Below are 25,435 nucleotides of genomic sequence, written 5' to 3'. Positions count from 1 at the left end.
GTTTGACAAATCTAGCTGTGTAAGAGAGATGATAACATATTAGAGAGAAACTACATAGAATTGAGAATTAAGGAAGCATTAAATATCAGTCATAATATACTATTTCACAGTGCTATTTAAACATGAAAAATTTGGAAAAGTAAAGGTATACCGGAGTGGTATTTAGAGACAAAGAGAACATTTACTCCGTTCATTCCAAATTGTAAATCATTTCAAGAGACTAAATTTATACAATAAAATACTAATATTTATAATACCAAATAAATATAATTTAATTCTCCATTAAGTGTAATTTTATAGTATATTTATTTGTTGCTATAAATTTTTTGTAATCTTTTCTATAGTTTTGATTCTAAAAAAAGTCAGACCGACTTACAATTTGAAATTAAGTAGTACACAAATTGGAGACAGATAGTGCTTGGATGAAAAATATTGCACAGTTTTTTTTATATAGTAAAAATATTGCACAGTTAATCGGGGAAGACGGGACCCGCCCCCCTCAAATGGTGCAGTGACGTCAGCGCCGAATCCCCCCGACGGGGCTCCCGGCACCGCAACCGCTGTTCCTCTCTCCCGCGTCACGCGCGCGCCAGCCACAGCCGCGGCCAAGATTCTCCGGCGGGAGGCGTAGGCCGCGCGGCGCGCCGCGACGATTCGGCTCCTCGCCCACCCCTCTCCTTCCCCGCCTCCCTCTCCCGCTGGCCTGGCGGCGGATGGCCGCCTCCTCCTCCTCCTCGCCGGCGGCCCCGGCCGGGGAGCCCCTGCGCCAGAAACGCATCCTCTCCAGCAAGCTCTACCTCGACGTGCCCTCCTCCAAGGTTGGTCGCGGGCGCCCCCCCCCCTTTTTTTCCCCCCTCACCCCCGCCTTCCAGGACCGCGTTCCTGTGTCTCGATCAATCGCGTTGTTTCCTCGCAGGCGCCGGTGGTCTACTCGCCGGCCTACGACATCTCCTTCCTCGGGCTCGAGAAGCTGTGAGCCGCCTTCCCCGCCTGCCCGCCCGCATCGGCATTCACATGCCTCTGACGATTGACAGTGCGCGCGTGCAACCCCTTGTGCAGGCACCCGTTTGAGTCCGCCAAATGGGGCCGCATCTGCAGGTACCTCACCCGGGAAGGGCACCTGGAGAAGAGAAAGCTCGTGGAGCCGTTGGAAGCCTGCAAGGAGGATTTGCTAGTGGTAGGCCGGATACATCAAGAATCTTATCAGTGTTTCACCTGGTTCAGGCTTCGTACTGCATCTGTTCCGACTTCTGAGCCCCTTGCACGGCTTTGCTTATTAACCAGGTGCACACGGAGGCGTATCTGAACAGCCTCAAAAGCAGCTACAGAGTTGCCTCCATTGTAGAGGTACTGATTTTTTTGATAAGTAGAGGAATTGGCCTGATTGGTGCTGAATTGTGTATTTCGGTCGGCTAGTGACTGATGGATGTTTGATATCTTAGGTCCCTCCTGTGTCGCTTGTCCCTAACTGGATCGTGCATAAAAAGCTACTATACCCGTTCCGGAAGCAGGTGATGCATTGTGAATTTTTGCTCTTCTAGATTATTTGCAGAGCCCAGATCTATAATTTGAGTAGCAAGGAAGCATGATAAATTGTTTTCCTCTCTCCACAGGTGGGTGGGTCCATTCTGTCAGCCAAACTTGCACTTGAGAGAGGATGGTCCATTAATGTTGGTGGAGGATTTCACCATTGTTCGGCAGAGGAAGGGGGTGGATTTTGTGTGTATGCTGACATCTCTCTCTGCATCCAGTTTGCTTTTGTCCGTCTAAACATTTCAAGGTAATAAACCCTTTACAGGAAGACTTGTAGCTATATAACCTATGTCTTCCTTAGTTTGTCAGACTGTGATCCCTTATTGTATGCTTGACTGCACATTTTCGAGTATTTTCCTTTGTAAGTGTTTCACTAAGATTAGCATTGATAACAGTGACGCTGCTTTGAGACGGTCCTCAAAGCGCAAAGATACAGGGCCACTACATACTCTGTGGCATGTAGCTTAGCACAGCAATAAAAAGAGAGAAACCCACTCAGCTCCACAACCAACTTAAGGGACCAACACCACATGAATGACCGCACATTGTGCATATACTCCCTCCAGTAACACAAGAATGTCATTTTGGGTTACATGCGGTCAACATATTAGAACTTTGATAATCAATTTGAACATCTACATATGGTATAAGTAGAATTTTCCAAAGGTAGTTTCATATTGGTAATGCTTTGTCAATCCATGGTAGTAAAATTAGTAGTCAAAGTTGTGTTATGGTGGGGACCGCGTGAGTGTCTAAAATAGTAATCCGTTCCATGATGTTAATCCATCTTTCGTCCTAGAATAGTGCAATGCTTGAAGGCATCCTCCAGGCAGTTGGTTGTTATGCAATTTATATTTGCTTTCAGTCAAATGCAAGGGTGTGCACTTAGCTATACAGAACAAACTGAACTTCCCTTTCAAACATCTGCAGTGTATTGATCATAGACCTGGATGCTCACCAAGGAAATGGGCATGAAAAAGATTTTGCTAATGATGGTACATACTTTTAATTATCTGTGGATTTTCAGCTCATTATATTTATCAGTATGATACCAGCTTATCACTTATCACTCACAGGAAGGGTTTACATTTTGGACATGTACAATGCTGGAATTTATCCCTTTGTAAGAGTCTTCATCTTGGGCACTCCTTAGACACCTGTAGTATATCAAACTATTATTTTCTTTTTATTATTCGTGGTGGTCTTATATATTACCATTATGAAATACAGTGATGTAGAGATTACTTATGTAACTTTCTTGTCACTTCTTGAACACAAGTTTTAGTGTGAAACCCTAAATGCATGATCATCTTTTGGAACAAACTATATTGTTCATCCATTTAGATGAAGTAATTGTTCACAAATCGAAATTGAAAAAACAGCAGTTCCATCCTATACTGCAATGGATTCCCACTGTCTTATACTACCACTGGCAACTCTTCACATTAGTGCGTTATAGACACATTACTTCATATTTATCATTCCATCTTGTTTGATACCAGATATGTTCTTGATTCTTTGTTTCTTTGTAAACTTACTTTGATCCATTTCAGGATTTCACTGCTAAGCAATACATCGATCAAAAAGTTGAATTAGTTGTAAGTTTCATCTTGCAACCTGTCATGTACTTTAACTTTGAGTTGAATTTCTCATTAAGTGATTGTGCATTATAGAGCGGGACAAAAACAGATGAATACTTGGAGCAACTTGACAACGCCCTTGAGGTACATTTACATACCTGCAAAATTGGCTGTAAAAAGAAATATTTATACTGGGTACCAGATAATACCTTGAAGTGTCATCTTTGCATGGAATAGATCCCAAATTTCAAAGTGAGCATGGAGTGTTTTTTATTGTATCATTTTAACTTGTGATTTTGATTAAGTGCATCTATCGATGATGCTATATATTTGTTGCATGTATATATTCAGCTTAGCAAGAGGCTTGAAACAGTGTAAAATGTGGTTCCTTCTACATAGGTTGAGTGAACATAAATAGTATCTTATATTACCTTCTAAGAAATTATCATGCACACTACATCTGGGGTGCACTCTTCTCTGTAATGCCAATGCAGTGATATTGGAACTTTGCTTTCTCTATATTTTTCCAGACTTGTTGAACCTAGAATAATTCATTATTGTTTATATTATGCTTGTTTTTAACAAACTTGTTATTCACAGTTCCTCTTGGAACATATTGTTTGCAGGTATCCAAAAGTAGATTTCAGCCCCAACTGATTGTTTACAATGCTGGAACAGACATTCTGGATGGTGATCCATTGGGCAAATTGGAGGTACTTTTCTCCTATAAACTCTTATCTTCACAAGCACAAGCCACCGAAGCTACCTCCAATGTAATTATGCAATAGCAGGAAAATATTTGAACGGATACACTCTTTCTTGTAATATTTGCTTTCTCTTTTTTGTAAAATCTCCTCTTTCTTTTCTTAAGATATAGCCAGTAGGGAGAGCTCCTCCTGTTTCCTCCAAAAGATATGCAGAAACCATATCCATGATTTCAGTAGTTACCTAATAAGCTGGAATTTGTGCTATGCCTAGAGGCCTAGGTTTTATCATTCTTGCAAGCAGAAATACTGAAAACATTGCAACACAATCTTATTTTGCTTCCTTACCGTGCATTAGTTGGCATAAAGCTGCTGAATTTGACATGTTTTGCAGATAAGTCCTGAGGGCGTGGTTACCAGAGATGAAAAGGTGTTTAGATTCGCGAAAGATCAAAACATTCCACTCCTCATGCTGACATCAGGTGAAATACTTCTGCCTCATTTTTCGTAGTTTGTCCTACTCGTCGCAAATCTGCTAATGCCATATTCCTGTGCACAATAACCATTTTGCGATGTTATCAGGAGGCTACATGAAGTCAAGCGCTCGAGTAATTGCTGACTCGATCATCAATCTCTCGAATAAAAACTTGATAGAACTAGGCAACCAGCTGGGTTGAGCAAGAACTTGTGATGAGTGTTTATGGTAAAAGCACACATCTCCCTGATGTATATGTCATGTGAATAAAAGTGTATAGTACTTTTATTGTGATGGATGACATATATGCCATAGAAAAGGTTTGTACATAACATGGGGCCTTCTTAAATCTTCACTATGTGAAGTCAAGTAATCAATGCGTATAAAGCATTTCAGAAAAGCAGACTACTATCAGTTTGGCAGAAGAGTTGGCACAGATAAGAGATGGTTACCTATACTCAGCAATTGTACATTAGTATGAGGCCATATATCTAACTAATTAGGCACGAGACAATAAAGTTCTCCATATCGCTTTAAAAACTGTATATATAGAGAGGTATGCATGGTACATGGTACTTTTCAGATTGTGCTAGCGGTAAATTGCACAGCCGAAGTATGATAGCACCTGGCCAAGCTACAGATCCATCATGCTGAACCTGCTGCTGTTGCCTGTTGGCTTAAGTTCTGTTGGACATTGTAGTCTGTAGTCTATGAAAGAGTCCCAGTTTGTGTTTCATAGACTAGTTGGATGAGACCACGGAGGAAAATCATAGATTGGTTAGTGGTCAATAGAAGCAGGGTGCAACTTTTGTAGCGAAAATTGTTTATGCTCTATTGTTTATCACGCTTATACAATTAAGCAGGGTGCACCTTTTATAGATAAAAAGTGCTATATGCCTATATTAATGATCACCAGTCCTGAGAACTGTAAATTTATTGAAATATGAGACGTCTGCAATTATTTTATTTAATTGTGCCCCCAAGGATTTGAACTCAAAACATTTGGTCCTCCTATATATCATATTGAGTTACATGCGCTGAACAATTCTACCAATAATGTTTAAACTGATGAGAAAAAGATTTGGCCATTCACTTAATGTACTTCAAATTGGGAACGAGGATAGTTGTTTAAGCCTTTTCAGGTGTGCGCTTAGAGCTGAAAATACTCGTGTCCCCGATGACATTTAGTTTGCAGCTTTATTTTGCTGGACAGTCAGGAGCTTGTGCTCCATCCATTCTTTTGTTCGTCGATGACTGAATGTATATGTGATCTTGGATCGGATGAACTTCTGTGGCCATGCCACGATGGTCGATGGATAGCATTTCTGAACAGTGCCAATGTACATGACTGCATGAGCATTTCTTGAAGGTTAATTGGCAGCTGATAAGGAGAGAGGACTGCTCTCCCCAACCCAAATCCCAGTCCCTTTCTGCAGTAAAAGGACGAAGTTCCCGTGCAGTGAATGCCGCTGACGTGTGGGCCCATATGCCGTGGGGCCCACGTGTCAATGGCAGACACTGCGGGTGCAGTGACTGCACGGGAACCTCACGCGCAGTAAAAGCAGGTGTTGGTTGTTACCGTACCGGCAACGTCTTCAGATGCCGTGCGTGGTCTGCAGCTTCTCGTGTCCTTTTTACTTTTAACGCAACGCGCTTTCTGCTTCGAATAAACTGTGGAGCGAGCGATCGAATGCCGGCAGGAGGAGGTGAAAAGGAAAACATCAGCGGTCGCCGGTCACCGGTCACCGTCGGTAGATTTTTTACCACGCGCGCATTGGCAGCGTCAAGGTCGTCGCCGCCGGCCGGTGACGGACGGAGGCGCGCGGCGGAGGACGTCTTCGTCGAAGACGCCTGGTTAGTGCCTGGAACTGCTGCTTAAGAGGGGGCAGGCGACGCCTGGCTCCATTGGTCGCCAATCGCCATGGTCGATGCTGACCGTCACTTTCCGCAGTGCTTTTCAGTCTTGGCTTGTTGGTTTTCCGGTGAAAGTAACTGCGAAGTGGCTGGAAGAAAGACTTCCACAGAGACTTTGGACGACGATGTGGATGCGAGTTTATCTTGTCCCGATACGCGAATACGGATACCGGTACGCGATATGGGGATATTCCGATACGTCATTTTTTCAAAAATAAGGATACGGGGATACGTCAATATATATAAAAATAAATAAAAGTTTTAGGAACTAGAATGTGAGAAAATAGAAGTTCCAGGGACTATAATACATCATAAACTCATATATTCATATGTTCTATAATTATTAGAAAAAGAAAGAGGCAAAGGAAAAAAGAACCAATCTTATCTTACCTGTTCGTCTGTTCCACGAATAGGGTTATCTTCTTCCCCAACCTCCGGCACTCTCTCTCTCTTTCTCTGTGTAGCGGCCAACTCCGGCGGCCGCGGCTCATTCTCTCCCTCTCTAGCGGCCGCGCGGGCCGTCTAGAGGCGCGCTCCGGCGGCCGTGGCGGCCCGCCAGCGGCGAGCTCCAGCAGCGCAGCACCACCCTAAATAGTGCTTTAACAGATGTGCGGGCCTCTGTCTGGACAGGCCGCGCAGCCGTTGGAGCAGTAGGAGGCATGGACGGGTGGGCGGGCGGAGGTGACGGCAAGGGAGCAACGAGCAATGGGGAAGGAGCAGGAGGAGGCACGGGCGGGTGGCCGGGCGGCGGTGACGGCAAGGGAGCGATGAGCAGCGGGGAAGGAGCAGGAGGAGGCGTGGGCGGGTGGCCGAGCGGCGGGGACAGCAAGGGAGCCGTGCGAGGCTGCTGCAGGCCTGCGGCTGCGCGAGTGGGGATGAGAGGGTGACACAGCTGAACGGAGGACCTTTATATGAAGCGATTGAGTGGTGTTGTTAGGGTTTGAAGGTATCGGACAGGTATCCACAGGTATCCCACGAGTATCCGATTTATTTTTATTATTTGAAAATACATAAATAGTCTGATACTTACGAGATACGTATCCGAGAGTATCCGTGGAATACGGGTATCTGATACGGTATCCGATATCGGTACCTGAGTTTTGCGAAGTATCCGCGTATCGAGTGGCAGCTTCCACCACGAGTTCATCTTCCGGCTTGTGTCATCACGAGGGAAGAAAGAAGGATTGCGCGGAGACGCTAGGACGTCGCATTTATGCGGCGCTGCTGCCAAACGGTGAAATGGAAATATTATTGAAATGGAACCGGCAGGAGAGCTGTCCATTGTATTAATAAGAGAAAGCCCAGAGGTACGAACCATTCGGTGAACTAGTCATATTTTGAAAACACAATTTCGTCTAAAACGGCCATTCAAATGCTACAGAATGGCTAGCCGGTCCTATTTAATCGGTCGTTTAGCAACTTTGAAAGGCTATTTTGCTCAAGCATTGGATAGGTAGTGACTATTTAGCCTTTCGGTGAGCAATGGGCAAATGTGTCAGATGTGATGTACTTTTCTACCATGGATAATTAGATGTGATAAATAGGAAATAACTCACATAAACACTTGTTTTATGGCTTCATAATAAACCAACATAACCATTGCATGCATTATCATCTCATCATGTAATTATCACCTTTAGAGTCAATGCAGTGGCGAAGGCAGGATTGAGCCTAGGAGGGGCTCTCCTCCTCTTCTTCCTCCTCCATCCTCCTCTTCCTCCATTCTCTCAAATTTGTAGGAGGGGCTTAGGGAGGGCTCCATGGAATTTTCAGCGGTAGGAGGCGCTCAAGCCCCTCCTGACCCATCGCTAGATCCGCCCCTGAGTCAATGGTTGGTCTAAATTATATCATCACCTTACTATATATGTTCTCACAATAAATAGATAACAACATTTGATACTACTTAACGATTTCATATATCATCACCTTACTGTGCTATTAGAGTGCCTTTTGAGAGTAAACAAAAACTACTTGACCATTCCATGTATCATCATTTTATTATATTCTTATTATAATTAGAGTTTGATCCTACTTAACTATCATATATCATCATATTTGATTCTTACTATACAATTGGAGTGGTTCTTTCTTAACCATGCTTAAGTATAATTATTTGGCTGTCGGATAGCCCATTACAATGGATGCTACATGGAACATGTTTTAAACAATAATATTTTTAGTTGTACAAATTTTTTTCATCAAAAGCATCAAATTTAAACTATTTGTGGACAAAATAATTAATAAAAATATTATCTCGCATGGTTTTTATTTGGATCCATCAATGTTAATTTTCAACTGTAAGGAATAACACAGGTTATCTACATGGTTCTTGTTTGGAGTTGTGGAGATAATGCAGCTATCCCCAATGATTGATACGTGAGAAATTCCTGTGATATATATGATGTTGAACGTCTTGCTAGATTTCTTCAAAATACCTATAGAACACGTTCATTCGGTAGGAATTCCATACGATTTGCAGGAGCCCAATCCTTTTTTGTAAGTAATTTATATGAAAAATTACTGTAGAATTCATTTTTTTTACTTCCTTATTTTTACCTTTTCCTGATAAGGGTTGTAGCTTTTGCTTAAAATGAAGGTGCAAAACATGGTTTTAGCATAAGTAAAGCAAAACATTACAATACTGAGCATTTACATGGAAGAAAAATTAACTTTCCCATTAAGGGTATATCCTCTCAGGTCATTCACTGTTGTATCTGCTTTGAGATTCATGAAGGTCACTAGAAGGACAATGATTTTTCTTCACCACATGAGGGCACATGCGCAAAGGAAAATTTTACTTCACCACAAACAACAAAAACTAACATTAATGATCCTGAAGACTAAGATGGCTAATCACTCCCGGTCTGTACTAACCTCTCCCCTGACTCCGGACCTAATTAATTGACAAACCCGAAACAAAAGAGTCCAATCAATCATTCTTATCTAAAGATGCACAAGACAGGGAAAATCAAACAGACAGGCCACTGCCACCAAATTAAATGCTAGTGCTTCCCCTGCTTCTCCCTGATCCGACCGGTCAAAACTGATGTGCTAGCTCAGCTAGGAAAAAAAGAAAAAGCTCCGGCGCGGCGGGCCACAGCCTACGGCGACCACTGCGGCGGCGGCGGCGATGGCGACGGCGACGGCGGCCTTGCCACCGCATCCTCGACAGCCTTCGCCACAGCTTCCTTGAGGGACGTCTCGTCGGGCTCGTCGTCACCACCAGCCTGCAGCGTTAGATTTGACAAGTGGGTGTTAATAGCTCGGCTTCACCAGCAAGGCAGCAAGTACTCTGACCATGTTCGTCGATCTCTAGCCACTACTCCTACATGGATAGACTTTTCAAAAACTCTTGTTGATCACGAGTGATTAGGGGTCGCTGTCAGCGCATGACAGCGTCAAAAACTAATTGCCCTAAAAAAACTAATTATAAAGTGCACTTAGGTATAAAGGTATCCTGAAAACATGTGTCAGGCACGCATAAGGTAAATGGGCCCCATATGTCAGTTAGCGCCGGTGTGGGTGTGGCAGTGTCAGTAGCAATAGGTGGGCCCCATATGTCAGTTAGACGCTGATGGTAAATATGGGATTTTTAAAAATTTTCAGTGGCAAATAATTATAACTAACGTTTAGCTAGGACCATACCTGCTGAAAGTATTTTACTTCAGGAGAACGTCACTGATGGACTTCCATGTTGAGAGGATCAGAGAATGCATGAAGAAGATTACAGTACTTAACTTAGTTTAGTTGTTAGAGTCGCCCTACTCGCCGTTGAAACTTTATTAGTGAGGAACGAGAGTACTCTATCCTACTTGTGATGAGTGAATTGTCAACCGTGCGATGTGATCGTGCGCTTGGTCTTTGGATTGCAGGTACACGGGCGTCGAGTGTCGACGGGGAGCTGCTGTGGAGGTGCTGTGACCGATGGACCGTGCGGTGGACGGCGGTGAAGGGCAGCCGGGACCGGAGCTCGTACCGGGCGGCAGCTGTGGCGTCCACTCCTGGATCGAGGGCGCAAGCGACGACGGAAGGCGGGTTTCTTGGTTTGCGCCACAAAACCAAGGAGGCGGACGGCGGTTGAAGACGCCAAGTCGTGGAGGTGACGGGCGTCGGTCTCGGGACTGACGGAGGCGACGGGCGTCGACGGCGTCTAGGGCCTTGCTGCGGGCGAGGAGGTGACGGGCGTCGGGCGGCGTCTAGGGCCGTCAGAAGGCCGAGGCGGGAACGGCGTCTAGGGCCACGGCGTGGAGGCGGGAATCTTCACGCGCGTGAGGTTTTGGTGGTTTTCTCAAAACCGGCCACCTACCCGGGTTTCGCGGACCCTCTAAAACCGCGGATCGGATCTTCGTCGACGTGGCGGCATCGTAGCAAATACTTCGAGTCGAAGAAAGAAGCTCCGCCGTCGATCGAGGGTGTACAGCGGGCTGCTGCAGACCCGACCGGTCTGACCGGTCTCCTGGACCGGTCTGACCGGTCTGGCCGCAGCAGCCGGGTATAAATACCCCCCACCAGCCCGTGGGTGGGTGAGTCGCTTGAGTCTTTTGTTTCCTCTGAGTTTTCCTTCTCCCAGCCCCTGCTCTAGGTTAGGGCCAAGGACTCCAACGCAAAAGAGGGTTAGGTATAGCTAATCTCTCAATTCTAGAGGGTGGATGATGGGCGGATGGCTCTATCTTTGTATAGGTGAATTCCTCCGAAATTTATGAATGAACTCCTATTGAGATTCACCCTTGTGTGCTGAGTACTCGTCCTCTCCCTTCTCCTTTGCGTTTTGCTCTTGATTTCCTCTCTTTTGGATGATTCGTGTTTAGATGATTCGAGCCCTTGATTTCGTGGTTTGATGAACTCTTTGGAATGATTCCTATGCTTATGGCCTAGTGCTAAACCCCCTGGAATTATGGGTTCTCACGAATTGGCAATTTTGTGTTCTTGAGAAAACCCCAATCCTCTTTGATCTCTCCTCGATTTCTCTTGATCCGTGAATCTTTTGAGCGAGATCTTCTGGGGATATGTTCACGGGGTAGGTACGGAGCTTTCCACCAAGTTTGGTTGGATTTGGACTTCGTTTGCTCAAAATCCGCGGTTTGAAGGTTTGTTTGCGGGTTTTCTGGACGAGACCAGTCAGACCGATGGGCGAGACCGGTCAGACCGGTCCAGAGCACCGGTCAGACCGGTCTGTGTGGGCTGTGCTGCGATTTGAGAAGTTTCTCTCGCTTTTGCTTCCCCTTTGCGACCCGGGTCTTTTGCTGCGAGATAGCTCGTTCATGGCTATTCTCGCTGACCTAGGTTCGAGGGTTTGCGGTGGTTTTGGGATATAGGCCGACAATTCGAATTTCGAAGAAATTTTTGATCGGCTCCCATTCACCCCCCCTCTGGTCGCCGGCTTCGGTCCCTCAATTGGTATCAGAGCAGGTTGAGGTTTTCAGTACCTTAACCGGTTCGAAAACCACTTGGCGACCATGGCGAGTCTTGGTAAGATCCCGGTGTTTTTCGGCGAGGACTATGCCTACTGGAAGGTTCGCATGAGAGCCTTCTTGCAGAGCATGGGAGCCGAGGTCTGGAAAATTACCAAGAACCAGCTTTACGAGGTGCTGGCTGTTCGGACCACGCCTCTTCAGGTGACCCAGCTCGAGGCTAACGCCAAGGCCGTCAATGCCTTGTTCGCTGGCGTTTCTCGTGCGGAGTTCTCACGCGTCCAGGGTTTTCAGGAAGCCCACAAAATTTGGATGTGCCTTGAGAACTACCACGAGGGTACACCTCAGATGAAGGCCAGACTGTTCGAGACTCACCGGCGTGAGTACGAGAACTTCACACAGGAGCCGGGTGAGAGCATTGACCTGATGTTCAGTCGTTTTCAGTCGATTGTGAACAAGGTCAATGTGAACAGATTTGCTGGTGCCCTTGAGTACACAGAGCACGAGAAGACTCTCAAGTTGCTCTACGCACTTGACCGCTCTGTGTGGGATCTCAAGGTGAACACGATCATTGAGTCTGCAGGATATGAGACTCTGACCGTGAACGAGCTTTTCAGCAAGCTCAAGGCCACGGAGGTGGATAACCAGACACGAGCCAAGCTCAATGGTGCCCCTCCTTCCAAGAGCGTCGCTCTTGTGACTGGCCCAGGTGGATCGAGCTCTAACGCTAACTCTGCTCTTGTCTTTTCTCTTGCCTCTTTGCCTTCTGTTTCAGATGAGCAGCTAGAGACGCTGGGCGACGACGACTTGTGCCTCCTCATCAACAAGTTCCAGCGCGTCTACCACAACAGGCAGAGGAAGAAGAACCCCGGGTGCTACAACTGCGGCGATCTGAACCACTTCATCGCCGATTACCCCAAGAAGTCCGGCGGTGGCCAGAACAACTCCTTCGACTACTACCGCCACCGCGACCGCGACGAGGGAGGCTCCAACAAGTAGCGTCGGTGCCACAAGCACCGCAGTCGTGACCGGGGAGGACGCTTCGACAAGGAGTCGCTCAAGAAGCGCTTCCAGTACAAGGCCAAGAAGCGGGAGAAGGCTTTCCTGGCGCAGCTCAGTGACCTCGACAAGAGCTCCGACACCGACCGCTCTTCTTCACCAACCTCCGATGACGACGACAAGAAGAAGAAGAAGCGGGACAAGGAAGCCACCGGCTTCATCGGCCTTTGCTTGGCGGCCGGTCGGCGCAAGAGCTTCTGCACCATGGCGGGCGAAGCCAATGGTGCTCGTGCGTCTTCGGGTGGACATGCTACACCGACGCACTCTGGCTCTTCTCCTGGATCCGAGAGCGATTCAGAGGTAAACTCCACCATCAACCTGCTTGATACAGAGGTTAGGGAGTTGTACGCCGCTCTCGATAACCAGAAGAGGCTGCTTAAGGAAGCAGCTAGAGAGCATAGAAAGCTTAGGGCTGAGCTGGCTTGTGCTAGGGAGAAATCTAGTGAGGATGAGTGCGCTGGCTGCATATCTCACATGAATGATCTTGTTGCTCTCCATGCCAAGCATGATGAGAACGTCGCGAACTTAGATATTGCTAAGACTTCGCTTTCTGACGTGTCTCACGAGCTAGCCAAGGCCAAGCATGAGCTTGAACTTGTCAAGGACGCTCCCATTGTTAGTGATGTGCTTGAATGCGATGAGTGTCCCATCTTTAAGTCTGATCTAGCTTCTTTGCAGTCCAAGTTTGCTACTGTTGTTTGTGAACTAGAGGAGCTTAGATCTAGGCCTGCTTTGCTTGGCGCTTATAAGCTTTGTCCCACGCTTAGGTTGGAGCTAGAGGAGAAGAACGCTTTGATCAAGTATTTTGGAAAGACTAAGGTCGTAGAGTCTAGCCCACCTATTGACTGCTCTGTTTGCCCTGGTTTGATTTCTGATTTGGATAAGCTTGCGGTTGAGAAAGCCAACTTGGAGAATGAGAACACATACCTTAGAGCGATTCTGAGTTGGGTTTCTAGCAGTGAGACGCAGTTGTGCATGATGATTAAGCAGTTCAAGCGTGGTGATGGGTTTGGGGTTGGTTACACATACACGAAGTCAGACTTTGACAGGTTGTATGGTAAGATTGGCAAGTCTGCTGGAAACACTGCTAGCACGAGCACGCAGCCTTCGCTTGTTGACCCCGCGGATGGTGTGCTTAAAGAACCACCGAAAGCACCTCCGCAGAAGCAGGTTTGGGTTCCAAAGCCCAATGAGATGAGGAATTCCCTCGACACGCTCCCTGCTGCCACAGCCCAGGTTGCCCAGAAGAAGAGGGCTGCTCCTCCCCGTCCGCAGGCTAGGCCTCCACCTCCCAAGTGTGAGGTGAGGTACCACTGCGAGTTCTGTGACAGAGAAGGTCACCTGGAGGAGTTTTGCTTCAGGAGGAAGCGGACTGTGAGGCGAGAGCAGGAGAGACGGAACACGGACATGTACTCTGCTCGGGTGCATGGTCCTTCTCGACGTGGTGGTAGGCAAGATGCTAGGGCGCGTCGTGTAGGTGGAGGTCAGGGAGACGGTGGTGGTTACCGTGCTCCAGCGGGTGGTCGCCTTGCCGGTCGTGTTTCTGGTCGTTTTCAGTACGGCTATGGACCACGGGACCGAGGCTTTGGAGGAGGTTTTGAGGCTCCACGTTTTCCTCGCGGTGGTGTTCGTCAGTCACGCGGTAGACGGGACGGGGGATACGCTTTGTCTGGTTGTGCTAACCCTTCTGTAGAGCAAATGGCTCGACACTGGTTTGCTTCTCACTTTGCTAACCCCAGTGTTGAGACATTTGCTCACCCTTTGTCTCACTACTGATGTGCAGGTTGGAGGCTTGGAGAACAGGTGGATCATGGACTCCGGTTGTTCGCGGCACATGACCGAAAATGACAAATGGTTCTCCAGCCTCACCCCGATGCGCTCAAAGGAGTACATTGTGTTCGGGGATAATGGAAGAGGAAATGTACGTGGACTTGGCGCTGTTCGAGTTTCTGATCGCTTTACCCTGAGAGAGGTTGCCTTTGTTTCGAACCTTGGGTTCAATTTGCTCTCTGTTTCGCAACTTCTTGATGAGGGGTTTGAGGTTCGCTTTAAGGAGGGTTGTTCGCGTGTTTTGGATTCCAAGGGAGATTTGGTTTGCCGAATTACACCTCGCGATCAGGTTTTCTTGGTTGACTTCTCTGGAACTCCTTTTGGCCCTTCTCATTGCTTGATGGCTGGTCCTTCTTCTGATCTGTGGAAGTGGTATATGAGACTTGGACATTTGAGCTTTGACTTGTTGTCGAGACTGAGCTCACTTGGCCTGATCCGAGGATTGCCCAAATTGAAGTTTGAAAAGGACCTTGTTTGCCATCCGTGTCGCCACGGGAAGATGATTGCCACTTCACATCCGCCTGTTAATCAGGTGATGACCTCTCACCCTGGAGAGTTGCTACACATGGACACTGTCGGTCCTTCTCGGGTGATGTCTGTTGGTGGGAAGTGGTACGTTCTTGTGATCGTGGACGACTTTTCTCGCTATTCTTGGGTCTTTTTCATGAGAACCAAGGATGAGGCTTTCGAGTTTGTTCGAGACTTGATCTTGAGGTTGAAAAATGAGTTACCCCAATCCATGAGAGCGATCCGCAGTGACAATGACACAGAATTCAAAAACGCTCGTTTTGACGCCTTTTGCAGTGATCAAGGTCTTGAACACCAGTATTCTTCTCCCTACACTCCACAACAGAATGGAGTTGTAGAGCGGAAGAATCGGACGCTGATTGAGATGGCGAGGACGATGCTCGATGAGCATAGGACTCCTCGCAAATACTGGGCTGAGGCGGTTAACACCGCTTGTTACGTGTCCAACCGCATTTTCTTGCATGCTTTTATGCACAGGACTTCTTATGAGTTGTGGTTTGGACGCCAGCCCCGTGTTGACCATCTCAGAGTTTTCGGTTGCCGGTGCTTTGTGCTGAAAGATGGAAATCTTGATAAGTTTGAGTCTCGCTCGTCTGACGGTATTTTTCTCAGTTATGCTTCTCACTCTAGAGCTTACCGTGTGCTGATTATTGATACTAACATCGTCAGAGAGACTTGTGAAGTCACTTTCGACGAGACTGCACCGTGCAATTCTTCTGTCTTTGAAGTTGCAGGAGATAATGAGCTCGGCACCTCCATCTTTGAAGATGAGGAGGAAGAAGCTGCGGAGGGCGAGGCTGAGGCTACCACGCGTGCTGTGGACCCAGCCGTCTCTGCCACGAGCTCGGACGATGATGACGGCCCCGATCCGACTACGTCTACTTCCCGGGGGATGATCAAGGAGGTGACTCAGGATTCACCAGCTGCACCTGAGGAGGCACCAGCTTTGGTTGAGGAGGAGGCGACTTCGACACGGGAAGCACCTCGACACATTCAGCGTCGCCATCCACCTCAACAGATGCTAGGTGATCTCAACGAGCGAGTCACCAGGTCCAAGGTAACAAGAATCGCTGGCTTTGCTCATTCAGCATTTGTTGCCTCTTTTGAGCCCAAAGATATTGGATACACTCTTTCTGATTCTAATTGGGTCAATGCCATGCATGAGGAACTTGAAAATTTTGAAAGAAACCAAGTTTGGGTTTTAGTCGAGCCTCCACCTACTTGTAATCCCATCGGAATGAAGTGGGTTTTCAAAAACAAGCAGGGTGAGGATGGGATGGTTGTTCGAAACAAGGCTCGTCTTGTTGCCCAGGGGTTTTGCCAAAAAGAGGGTATTGATTTTGAGGAGACTTTTGCCCCTGTTGCTCGTTTGGATGCTATTCGAATCTTTCTTGCATTTGCTGCTTCCAAGGGTTTTAAAGTTTTCCAAAAGGACGTTAAATCTGCCTTCTTGAATGGTCTTATCGAGGAAGAGGTTTATGTGAAGCAACCCCCTGGTTTCGAAAATCCCAAGTTTTCAAACCGTGTTTATAAACTTCAGAAAGCTCTTTACGGTTTGAAACAGGCACCTAGAGCTTGGTATGATAGATTGAAAACCTTTTTGCTGGCTCAGGGCTTTAAAATGGGATGTGTTGATAAAACTTTGTTCCTCATGCGATCTGGCACTGATTTTCTTTTAGTTCAGATATACGTGGATGATATTATCTTTGGTGGCTCTTCTCACGCTCTTGTCTCCAAGTTTTCTGAGCAGATGTCCATGGAGTTCGAGATGAGCATGATGGGTGAGTTGCAGTTCTTCCTCGGGCTGCAGATCAAGCAAACTCCTCAGGGCACTTTTGTCCATCAAGCCAAGTACACTAGAGACTTGCTACGGAAGTTCGACATGAGTGACTTGCTAAGGAGTACAGGAGCATGATCGGCTCTCTCCTGTACCTGACGGCGACGCGACCGGACATCCAGTTCGGCGTCTGCCTCTGCGCGCGGTATCAGGCTTCGCCGCGCACCTCCCACAGGCAGGTGGTGAAACGCATCTTCAGGTATCTGAAATTCACCCCTGAATTTGGTCTTTGGTATTCTACGGATTCTTCTCTGGTTTTGGTGGGCTTTTCTGATGCCGATTTCGGTGGGTGTCGGTTGGATCGCAAGTCGACATCCGGCACTTGTCAATTTCTCGGTACATCTTTGGTGTCTTGGTCCTCTCGCAAGCAGGCTAGCATAGCGCTTTCTTCCACAGAAGCAGAGTATGTTGCCGCTGCTAGCTGCTGCTCCCAGATCCTTTGGATGAAACAAACCTTGCAGGATTATGGCTTGAGTTTCGGTAGGGTTCCCATCTTTGTAGACAACATGTCCGCTATTAGCATTGCAAAGAACCCTGTCCTACACTCCAGAACCAAACACATAGATATCAGATTCCATTTTCTGTGAGATTACCATGAGAGAGGACACATAGACTTGATCCATGTCCCTTCTGAGAGGCAAACCGCAGATATTCTAACCAAGCCGCTAGAGCAGGACACCTTTGCTCGCTTGCGAGGGGAGCTTGGGGTTTGTTACCCCTTTTGATCGCTGACTTTTGTTTGGTTAGCGTTGTAGGTCCTTGTTTTTGCTTCTCTTGGTTTTCTAGTTTTGGTAGTTGCATTGTGCATATACATTATACATGTTTGCATTTTGCATTGTCTCACTTGCACTAGCATTCTTGTATATATTGCTATGATCTTCTAGTGCCTGCTAGTGTGAGTTGATAAATTTGATCTTGTATTGTTTGCTCCACTGTGTATATGACATCATCTGAGTTAAGCTTTTTTGATTTGAAAATCTGAAAACATGATCACCCTGTTTTGGCTACTAGCATGTTAGGGCGTGTTTATGTGCTTTGCTATCTTATTCATGCTAGTGTAGCCTTTCGTTCTGTAATTCATACTTGAAATGATCTAAATCTGATAAAATTGCTTGAACTGCACTCGAAATGGTTTGAAAAGATTCAGGTGGGATTGCTTGTCGCACTGATCGAGCTTTCGGGACGGCTCACTTTGCACTTGTGAGAACCCGGGAGAGGCTGTGCATGACTGAAACGAGTGCTTTAAGCTTCTGATTGTCTTTTGGCATAGGCTTGGCCTCGTTGCTAAGTGAAGCATGACAAGCTTTCAACCCCTGGCATTAAGAATTGCTTGATATAAAATTGATTGAAAAATGAATGTTAACAACTTGTTTTTGGCTGAGTTTGGATCACCTGTATGAGTATGATTAGCACTGCTTTCCATTCCCTACTTGTTAGTGCTAGATCATGGGTGATGCTTTTATTTCTCCTAAACTGAACTTGCCTAGCTCTAGACTGATTTGATATACCCTGTTGAGCTAGATGCAAGTCTTGTTTATGGATGCACACGTGTTTGTAACTAGATGTTGTTCATATCCTTGTATCACTGAATGCTTTCACTTACACCTCCTGCATTGCATTCATTGCATAGCATCTGTTCAGGGGGAGTCTCTACTTCAGGGGGAGCTTTAGGTCTTTTTAGACTTGATGTGTGCATGTGCCAATAAGGGGGAGAATTTTGAGAGAAGTGATCGAACAAGGGGGAGACTTGTTTGATTTTTGAAAAACTTGTTGTGCACAGGGCCTTGAGAGTGCATCATTTTGGGAGAGCTGCACTTGTGAGAAGGAAAAGCTTTGCTTAAGGAGTTTCTGCTTTGTTCTTGGCTCCTGGTTTTCCTCGTTTTCCCTCTGCTTCTTGCATGACTGCGTCGAGCGTTACCTCTTTCTTTGAGGAGTCATGTTTTGGCTTTTGATCGATTGCGTCGAGCCTTTGCCCTTATCTTAGAGGATCGATTTTTGCTTGAGTAAGTGACTGTTCCTGCCTTTCTGAGCTTTTCGTCACTTGCTTGTGCTTCTTTGTTCTTTTCTGGTTTCACTTCTCTTGGTTCGTTTGTGGTGTGTTGACAATGCACTCATCAAGGGGGAGATTGAGGAACGAGAGTACTCTATCCTACTTGTGATGAGTGAATTGTCAACCGTGCGGTGTGATCGTGCGCTTGGTCTTTGGATTGCAGGTACACGGGCGTCGAGTGTCGACGGGGAGCTGTCGTGGATGTGCTGTGGCCGATGGACCATGCGGTGGACGGCGGTGAAGGGCAGCCGGGACCGGAGTTCGGACCGGGCGGCAGCTGTGGCGTCCACTCCTGGATCGAAGGCGCAAGCGGCGACGGAAGACGGGTTTCTTGGTTTGCGCCACAAAACCAAGGAGGCGGACGGCGGTTGAAGACGCCAAGTCGTTGAGACACGGGCGTCGGCCTCGGGACTAACGGGTCTTTTGCTTCAAGATAGCTCGTTCATAGCTATTCTCGCTGACCTAGGTTCGAGGGTTTGCGGTGGTTTTGGGATATAGGCCGACAATTCGAATTTCGAAGAAATTTTTGATCGACTCCCATTCACCCCCTCTGGTCGTCGGCTTCGGTCCCTCAATTAGTTGGAAGTTGGAACCAACATGGGCGCAATTCAAGTTCAAGTGCAGTATGCTTGAAAGGAAAAGAAAAAAAAAAGTGGTATATTCAACTATGCTATGTACTTAGTTGGTCAATACTAGTGATGGAGTCAGTCTTCTCGAACCAATTCAAAGGGACCAAAGATAACTCCTACCAATTTGACCAGTACGGTCCACGGCTTTTATTACGACATGTCATGGAAGACTAGTCAAGATTCTTTAAACGTCTTTTGTTTTTTTTTTCTCTTCCACATTCTTTAAAGATACTCTACGGATTTGTACCTGGGACATTTCAAAGATTTTTCCAAGCTAGGTCAAGGACATCAATTTTCCATCCCTTCTATACATGTATGGCTTGTCCACGTAGGATGGCGTCGTGGCATCATGTTGTGCCACGTCGCGTGGTACTCGTGCATATATTTCAATGTTTAATCGAAGTCATCATAATAGCTGAACTGGGTTGGAAGTCTTTAGATAAGACCAAAAAAATTGTAAAATTATAACAATTAGAAATGCAAAAATCATATGATGTCGTTTTGACTATACAAACTGTAAATCAGTCCAAAATCAATCTACGTCATAAAAACCGGCTCATGCAATTGAAATTCTGACACGACCGAATTCATAAACCGATTTATTTATTTTTCAAAAAAACTTATATATATTATTTCAAAAGGCTTAATAATAATAATCTTAAAAGGGTAATTAAATATAGCGTGGCGTAGTCCATACCTCGACCCGCAATGTGATGCTGACTTGCGCATGGCCGCTGCTCCGTTGTTGCCGCGCATCGACGGTCACCACCGCGAAGCGCCCCGTGTTCTTGATCCCGGCGAGCGTGGCGACCACCACCTCCGACAGGTCGCACTCCGCGCGCACCGCCACCCGAATGCTCACCACCTGAGCCTGACCACCGCCGGCGGACGTCGACGCGCCGGCGGTCACGTCGACTCGCACTACCCTCTCCGACGAGTCGTCGCCGCTCCCGGCTAGCTGCTGGGTCTCGAGGGGCAGCAGGCCAAGCTGCGCCTCGAGCTCCCGGTTCCTCTTCTCGAGCTCCGACAAGTCGGCGATCAGCTTGTGCATGTACTCCGTCGTGCTCGCGAGAACCGTGGCCTTGTCCTTCTGCAAATTAAACAATCGATCGATCACGATTGCCAATGTTTGTGATGAGAAATGTTGATGATATCTTTGGCTGGGTTAGTTGTATTGTACCTTTGATCCGGGAGGGAGCAGGGATCTGAGAGTCTGGAAGCTCTCGTTGAGCCGCTCGCGGCGCCGCCGCTCCGAGATCATGTGGTGGAGCTGGCTGCTGGTGTGCTGCGGCGGCGCCGGCGCCGGGGGCGGCTGCGCGGCGGCGGTGGCGGCGGCGGCGGCGTCCTCCTCCTGGTGGCGCGCGTGCACGATGAGCATGAGCGCGATGGCCGTCTTGGCCATCCTCTGCCCCGGCGCGCCCGGCCGCGGCGGCGCCCTCGGCGAGAGCGCGGCGCTGTACGCCCGGAACGCCCCCGCCCGGCGCCGCGGCGACCACCGCTGCGCGCGGTGCCGGGCGAGCCACGGAGGCGCGTCGGTGAACGCCGCCGGCGGTGGCAGCGGCGCGGAGGAGGAGATGACCGCGAGCATTGCCTCCGCGATGGCCGCGTCCTCGGCCTCGGACCCCAGGAACTGCGGCGGGCCGTACGCCGGCGGGAGCAAGCCGGGCAGCTGCACCGCCGCCGGGTGCAGCAGCGGCTGCCATTCTTGCGAGGAGGACGGCTCGGCGGCGGCGGCCATCGAGCGGATGAGCAGCGACGAGTACTCGGGGCTCCCGATGGAGAGGGACGGCAGGGAGGACGGCGACGACGAAGGCACCGCCGCCGGCGCCAGCTGCATGAGCTCCTCCATCAGCGACTGCTGCACGTGGCCCGCCACCGCCGCTGCCTCGGTGTCCGACAGCCCGACCTCGATCTCGCCGCGCTCGCAGCCCATGAACACCGCCGTCTGCACCCACCGCGTCGATCAGCCATCTCCATTTATGCAACCAATGCAGCTCACCACCAACGATCGGGAAACGTACGTACCTTCGTGCCGGCTTCCTGGTTCGTTGCAACAAGAACAGTAGCGTAGAAATGTCAGCCAGCAATCAGCGTCAAGCAGTATTAATTCAGACAAACTTATCAAACGTTTTTCGATCCAAACTTATCAAACATTTTTTTGATCCAATTTTTTTCAAATATTTTGAATGGAGGAGGATGAGGCGGCGCGTCTGCTGATGAGTACTGACATGGTAGAGCTGATCCTGCACCTGCAGCGACGCCGCCGCCGTCAAGTCCGGCTGCCGCAGCTCCATGTACGCGCGGCCGTCCTTGTACGCCCACCCCGGCACGCAGCTGTACGCGCCGGCCGTCAGAGACAACAAATCGAGCGAGCTGGAGAGTTCCGAGGGTCGAAAATGGAGTCGCGATGCGCCCTTACCCGCTCACGGCGGCGCAGAACGCGCGCCGGTACGCCTCGAACACCTCCCGTGCACGGCCGCCGCCGCCGCCGCCGATCCACGCGTCCACGCAGCGCAAATGGCTGCCCATTCGAACACGCACGCCGTCGTCGATCGGGGCAAATCAAAGAGCTCGATCAAGGGATGGAGGAACGCCATGGCCGGAGATAGATGGGAGCACGTGCCGTGCGTACCTGGGAGGGACGAGCTGGCCGCCGGCGATCACCGGCGCCCAGAGGCAGATGTAGAGGCAGCCTGGGATGCGGGTCGCCGCGCGCTCCAGGACGCGCGCCCGGGGCCCCGCGGCGAGCGAGAAGATGGCGTCCATGGGCGGAGCGGCGCGGGTGTCCCTCTCATCTTGGGAGGCCGAGGCGCCATGCCGGAGCCTCTGTATATGTACCTTGAGCTCAGCGCATGTGTGCGGCCATGGCGGGAGAACGGAGGAGGAAGGGGGGCGGACCGGCGGAGTAGGTGACAGAGAGGGTCGTTTGAAACGTACAAAAAGGGTCGCCAAAAAGGACAAGAAAAGGAGGAAATTTGATTCTGGAGGAGAAAGAGATAAATGTTAAAATTTGAAGTCACTCAAGCTTTGCATAGGGTTTAATTTATCCCCTATAGCCCATCTTAATTTCTAGCTTATTTCACACTTCAAAGTTCAAATACAACATGGTTAAAAAAGTACGTTATGTATATTTTTAAGATAACAAATATTTCTCCGATGATAGGTTAGGTGATGTGACCATATGACGTGAGAAAGCAGGGTAACTTCTATAATTTCCGTATTTGCATGTAACTTCACTTCTTTAGATTGTACATTTAAAAACTTAGTATGTCATGAGTTAACATGCTCTCATACTCCGTTAACATGCTCTCATACTCCCTCCGTTCTAAAATATAGATCGTTTTGGCTTTTCAAGATTCATAGTGTTTGTTATGCATCTAGATATAATATATGTCTAGATATATATAGCAAAATATATGAATTTATAAAAGTCAAAACGACCTACATTTTAAAATGGAAGGAGTACTTCTTACCAACTGAACAATATTATTAAAAAAGAAAATTGAACTTTGGGCCTAGCTGGAAAAGCCGGGGTTTGTTTTTTTTTTGAACCAGAAGCCGGTTTGCTTCACGGTGGGGGCTTCTTCCCTCCCCGGTCACGTTTTTTTTTTATATATATAATTTCAAGAAACTGAAAAACTACCTGCATGTCAGTATCCCAAGTAGAGCCACTAGGAACCAATTGGCGTTTATCATCACATCATCATCATGCGGAGATGTTAATTAGTATGATCCAGACACAGTTCAGCTAATCATGCCTTTAACACGATACATCTCAATCAGCAAATAATAGCTAGCCCGTCCATGTTTGTGCTATAGGATTGACGGTGCTATCGGAAAGAGATCTTTCAATTTTTAAACCAGAACTACGGCGATGTACTCCGGATGAAGTGCAAACGGGTTCTATCTGATTTGGTTAGATGGATCCAGCAACAGTAGCGCTCTTCGGGTCCTAGGTTCGACTTCTAATGGGAGTGAATTTTAGGCTGAAGTTATAAAATCCCCCTTGCTGGACAGAGAAGCCAGGGTTTGGGGAGTTTTCTTGGTCAGAGAAGGCGACGTCGCTTCCTCCTAGTGAAAAACGGCGGAGGCGTCATATTCTCCTCCAGTCGAGTTTTTTTTACTCGGGGATGAACTTGCCGAGAAAATGATGCAGCAGGGGCTCGACGAACTTCAAGTGTCATTTTCAAGGATTTGGCGGATCTCGCACCTTTCTCGAGAATAGTAGCGCAAAGTACACATATGTAATCTATGCAATGTGAAATCACGTGAGAGTTCTTCGATGGTAGGGCCAACAAAGTCAAACATGCTTTGTCATATTTTATTGGACCGAGTTCGTGTTTCGTCTCTTCAAGATTGTCTTCAGAAGTGGGAAGTACAAATGCGTACGTGCAGCGCGTGCACATGTGAGCGTTTGCGTTTGTAATGCGTTTCATAAAAAATAAAAGTTTTCGATCTGTCGGTACTCTGTATCAGGGATACTCACTCCTACTGCAGCAAGACAGAACTCACGTAGTCATCAGTAACTACGCCTTAAGGGGCGGAGCAGCCGGGCCCCACGAGTCAGGCTCTTACCTCACCGGGCCAACGGCCCCGGACCCGCTGCCCGCTCTGGGACGAGTCCGGTGATGCCACGAGACCCTGAGGAGGGGAAGCTCCGCGCCAACAGCCGAGGGCTCGGACCCCCCATAGGCGGGGTGGGGTCCGGAGGTGCCACGTGTCCCGCAGGCGCAGACGCGGGCGCGAGTTTTCCGCTAGAAGACTTGCTCACCCACCACATTCAATGCGGGTGGTTGAGGCGTGCTCTGCCGCCGCGGCACGCGGGGCAGCCTTTGTCAGGCCTCACTATAGACTGCATATTACCGAGGTACACGGTGCAGCCGCATGTGCCGCATCTGCGCAGAGCCCGTCTGCCGCATTAAATGGATACGACAGCACGACGCCTTTTCATCATACCACCTACGCCGCAAGCTACACGGCCTGTTCAGCTACGCTGCAGGCAATGCCGCAAGCTACACCCTGACGCCGTTTCGACAAGACATGGCATGGCTATGCCGGACGGAAGATTCCCACGGGCAGAGCAAGGAAATCCAGGAATGAGATCTCCGTCGTCTGCAATGCCATAATGTCTGTACAGTATGTCATTTTATACTACATCGTTGAGCCCACCTATCGGGGACTCGCCATGTACGCGCCTCCCTTGAGATATAAAAGGGAGGCGCTCGCTGCACACTTCAGACATGCCAAGACTCTCACAACACAAGCTCGGTTTTCACTCCGAACAACTCTGCTCTCAACCTCTTGAGAGCGCAAGCAATACAACACACAGTGGGCGTAGGGTATTACGCTCCGGCGGCCCGAACCACTCTAAACCTGCTGTGGTCATCGCGTTCTTACACCGAGATTGGGCTAATCCTAGCTAACCCCCGAGTACTCACCCTCTGGATTTAGGCGGGTGCACTACGCCACCCGGCTGTGGGTTTGCACACCATGACATTTGACGCGCCAGGTAGGGAGCTCTTTAGCTGGTCTTAGTTCATCTCTTGCTCATCTCCATGGTTCGGGTGGTTGAGCACTCCCACCATGACAACGACGTGGAGATGACGAAGGGTGTGGCGTCATCCGCGCCACACGCCTCTTGCCTTTCTGCGCCAGGGGCAACCGTGCCTGTGGAGCAGCCACCGTCGGTAGCGGCGTGCGGTGCACGTCGGCAAGAGTCAGGGCGCCCATCAAGGCCCCCTCACAAGCTGCGAGCGGCGGAGTGCTGGCGGCAGCTAGGGAGTTGCTTCGCAACCCTCCGGCTGCTGCAGCCTCGCCAGACGCCCTGAGGCATTGGCGGGACAACGTTGACCGTCTCCTCTATCTGGCTCAGGCCTCCCCCAGTT

The 25,435-nt window shown here is 48.5% G+C and overlaps 2 protein-coding genes across 2 annotated transcripts; one reads left to right on the top strand and one right to left on the bottom strand.

Moving 5' to 3' along the window:
- Nucleotides 1-524: 524 nt before the first annotated feature.
- LOC120703728 (histone deacetylase 2) lies at nucleotides 525-4,714 on the top strand. Its single transcript, XM_039987886.1, has 13 exons — nucleotides 525-818; nucleotides 917-972; nucleotides 1,060-1,177; nucleotides 1,285-1,347; nucleotides 1,443-1,511; nucleotides 1,614-1,780; nucleotides 2,464-2,528; nucleotides 2,610-2,656; nucleotides 3,087-3,131; nucleotides 3,207-3,257; nucleotides 3,740-3,826; nucleotides 4,212-4,299; nucleotides 4,400-4,714. Exons 1-13 carry the CDS (start codon nucleotides 714-716, stop codon nucleotides 4,492-4,494), a joined length of 1,056 nt encoding a protein of 351 aa, XP_039843820.1. The 5' UTR covers nucleotides 525-713; the 3' UTR covers nucleotides 4,495-4,714.
- A 4,157-nt stretch (nucleotides 4,715-8,871) lies between these two features.
- On the bottom strand, nucleotides 8,872-22,446 carry LOC120703727 (putative transcription factor bHLH041). The gene is made up of 7 exons (XM_039987885.1): nucleotides 22,183-22,446; nucleotides 21,970-22,071; nucleotides 21,779-21,884; nucleotides 21,576-21,590; nucleotides 20,731-21,495; nucleotides 20,248-20,640; nucleotides 8,872-9,433 (listed from the first exon to the last, which is right to left on the bottom strand). The coding sequence occupies exons 1-7, from the start codon at nucleotides 22,314-22,316 to the stop codon at nucleotides 9,308-9,310; spliced, it is 1,641 nt and encodes a 546-aa protein (XP_039843819.1). The 5' UTR covers nucleotides 22,317-22,446; the 3' UTR covers nucleotides 8,872-9,307.
- Nucleotides 22,447-25,435: the final 2,989 nt, after the last annotated feature.

Source organism: Panicum virgatum, chromosome 4K (assembly GCF_016808335.1).
Source record: "Panicum virgatum strain AP13 chromosome 4K, P.virgatum_v5, whole genome shotgun sequence".
NCBI classification, from domain to species: Eukaryota; Viridiplantae; Streptophyta; class Magnoliopsida; order Poales; family Poaceae; genus Panicum; species Panicum virgatum.
The sequence above is the reverse complement of the archived record's forward strand: the minus strand, read 5'-3'. Positions and strand labels throughout refer to the sequence as shown.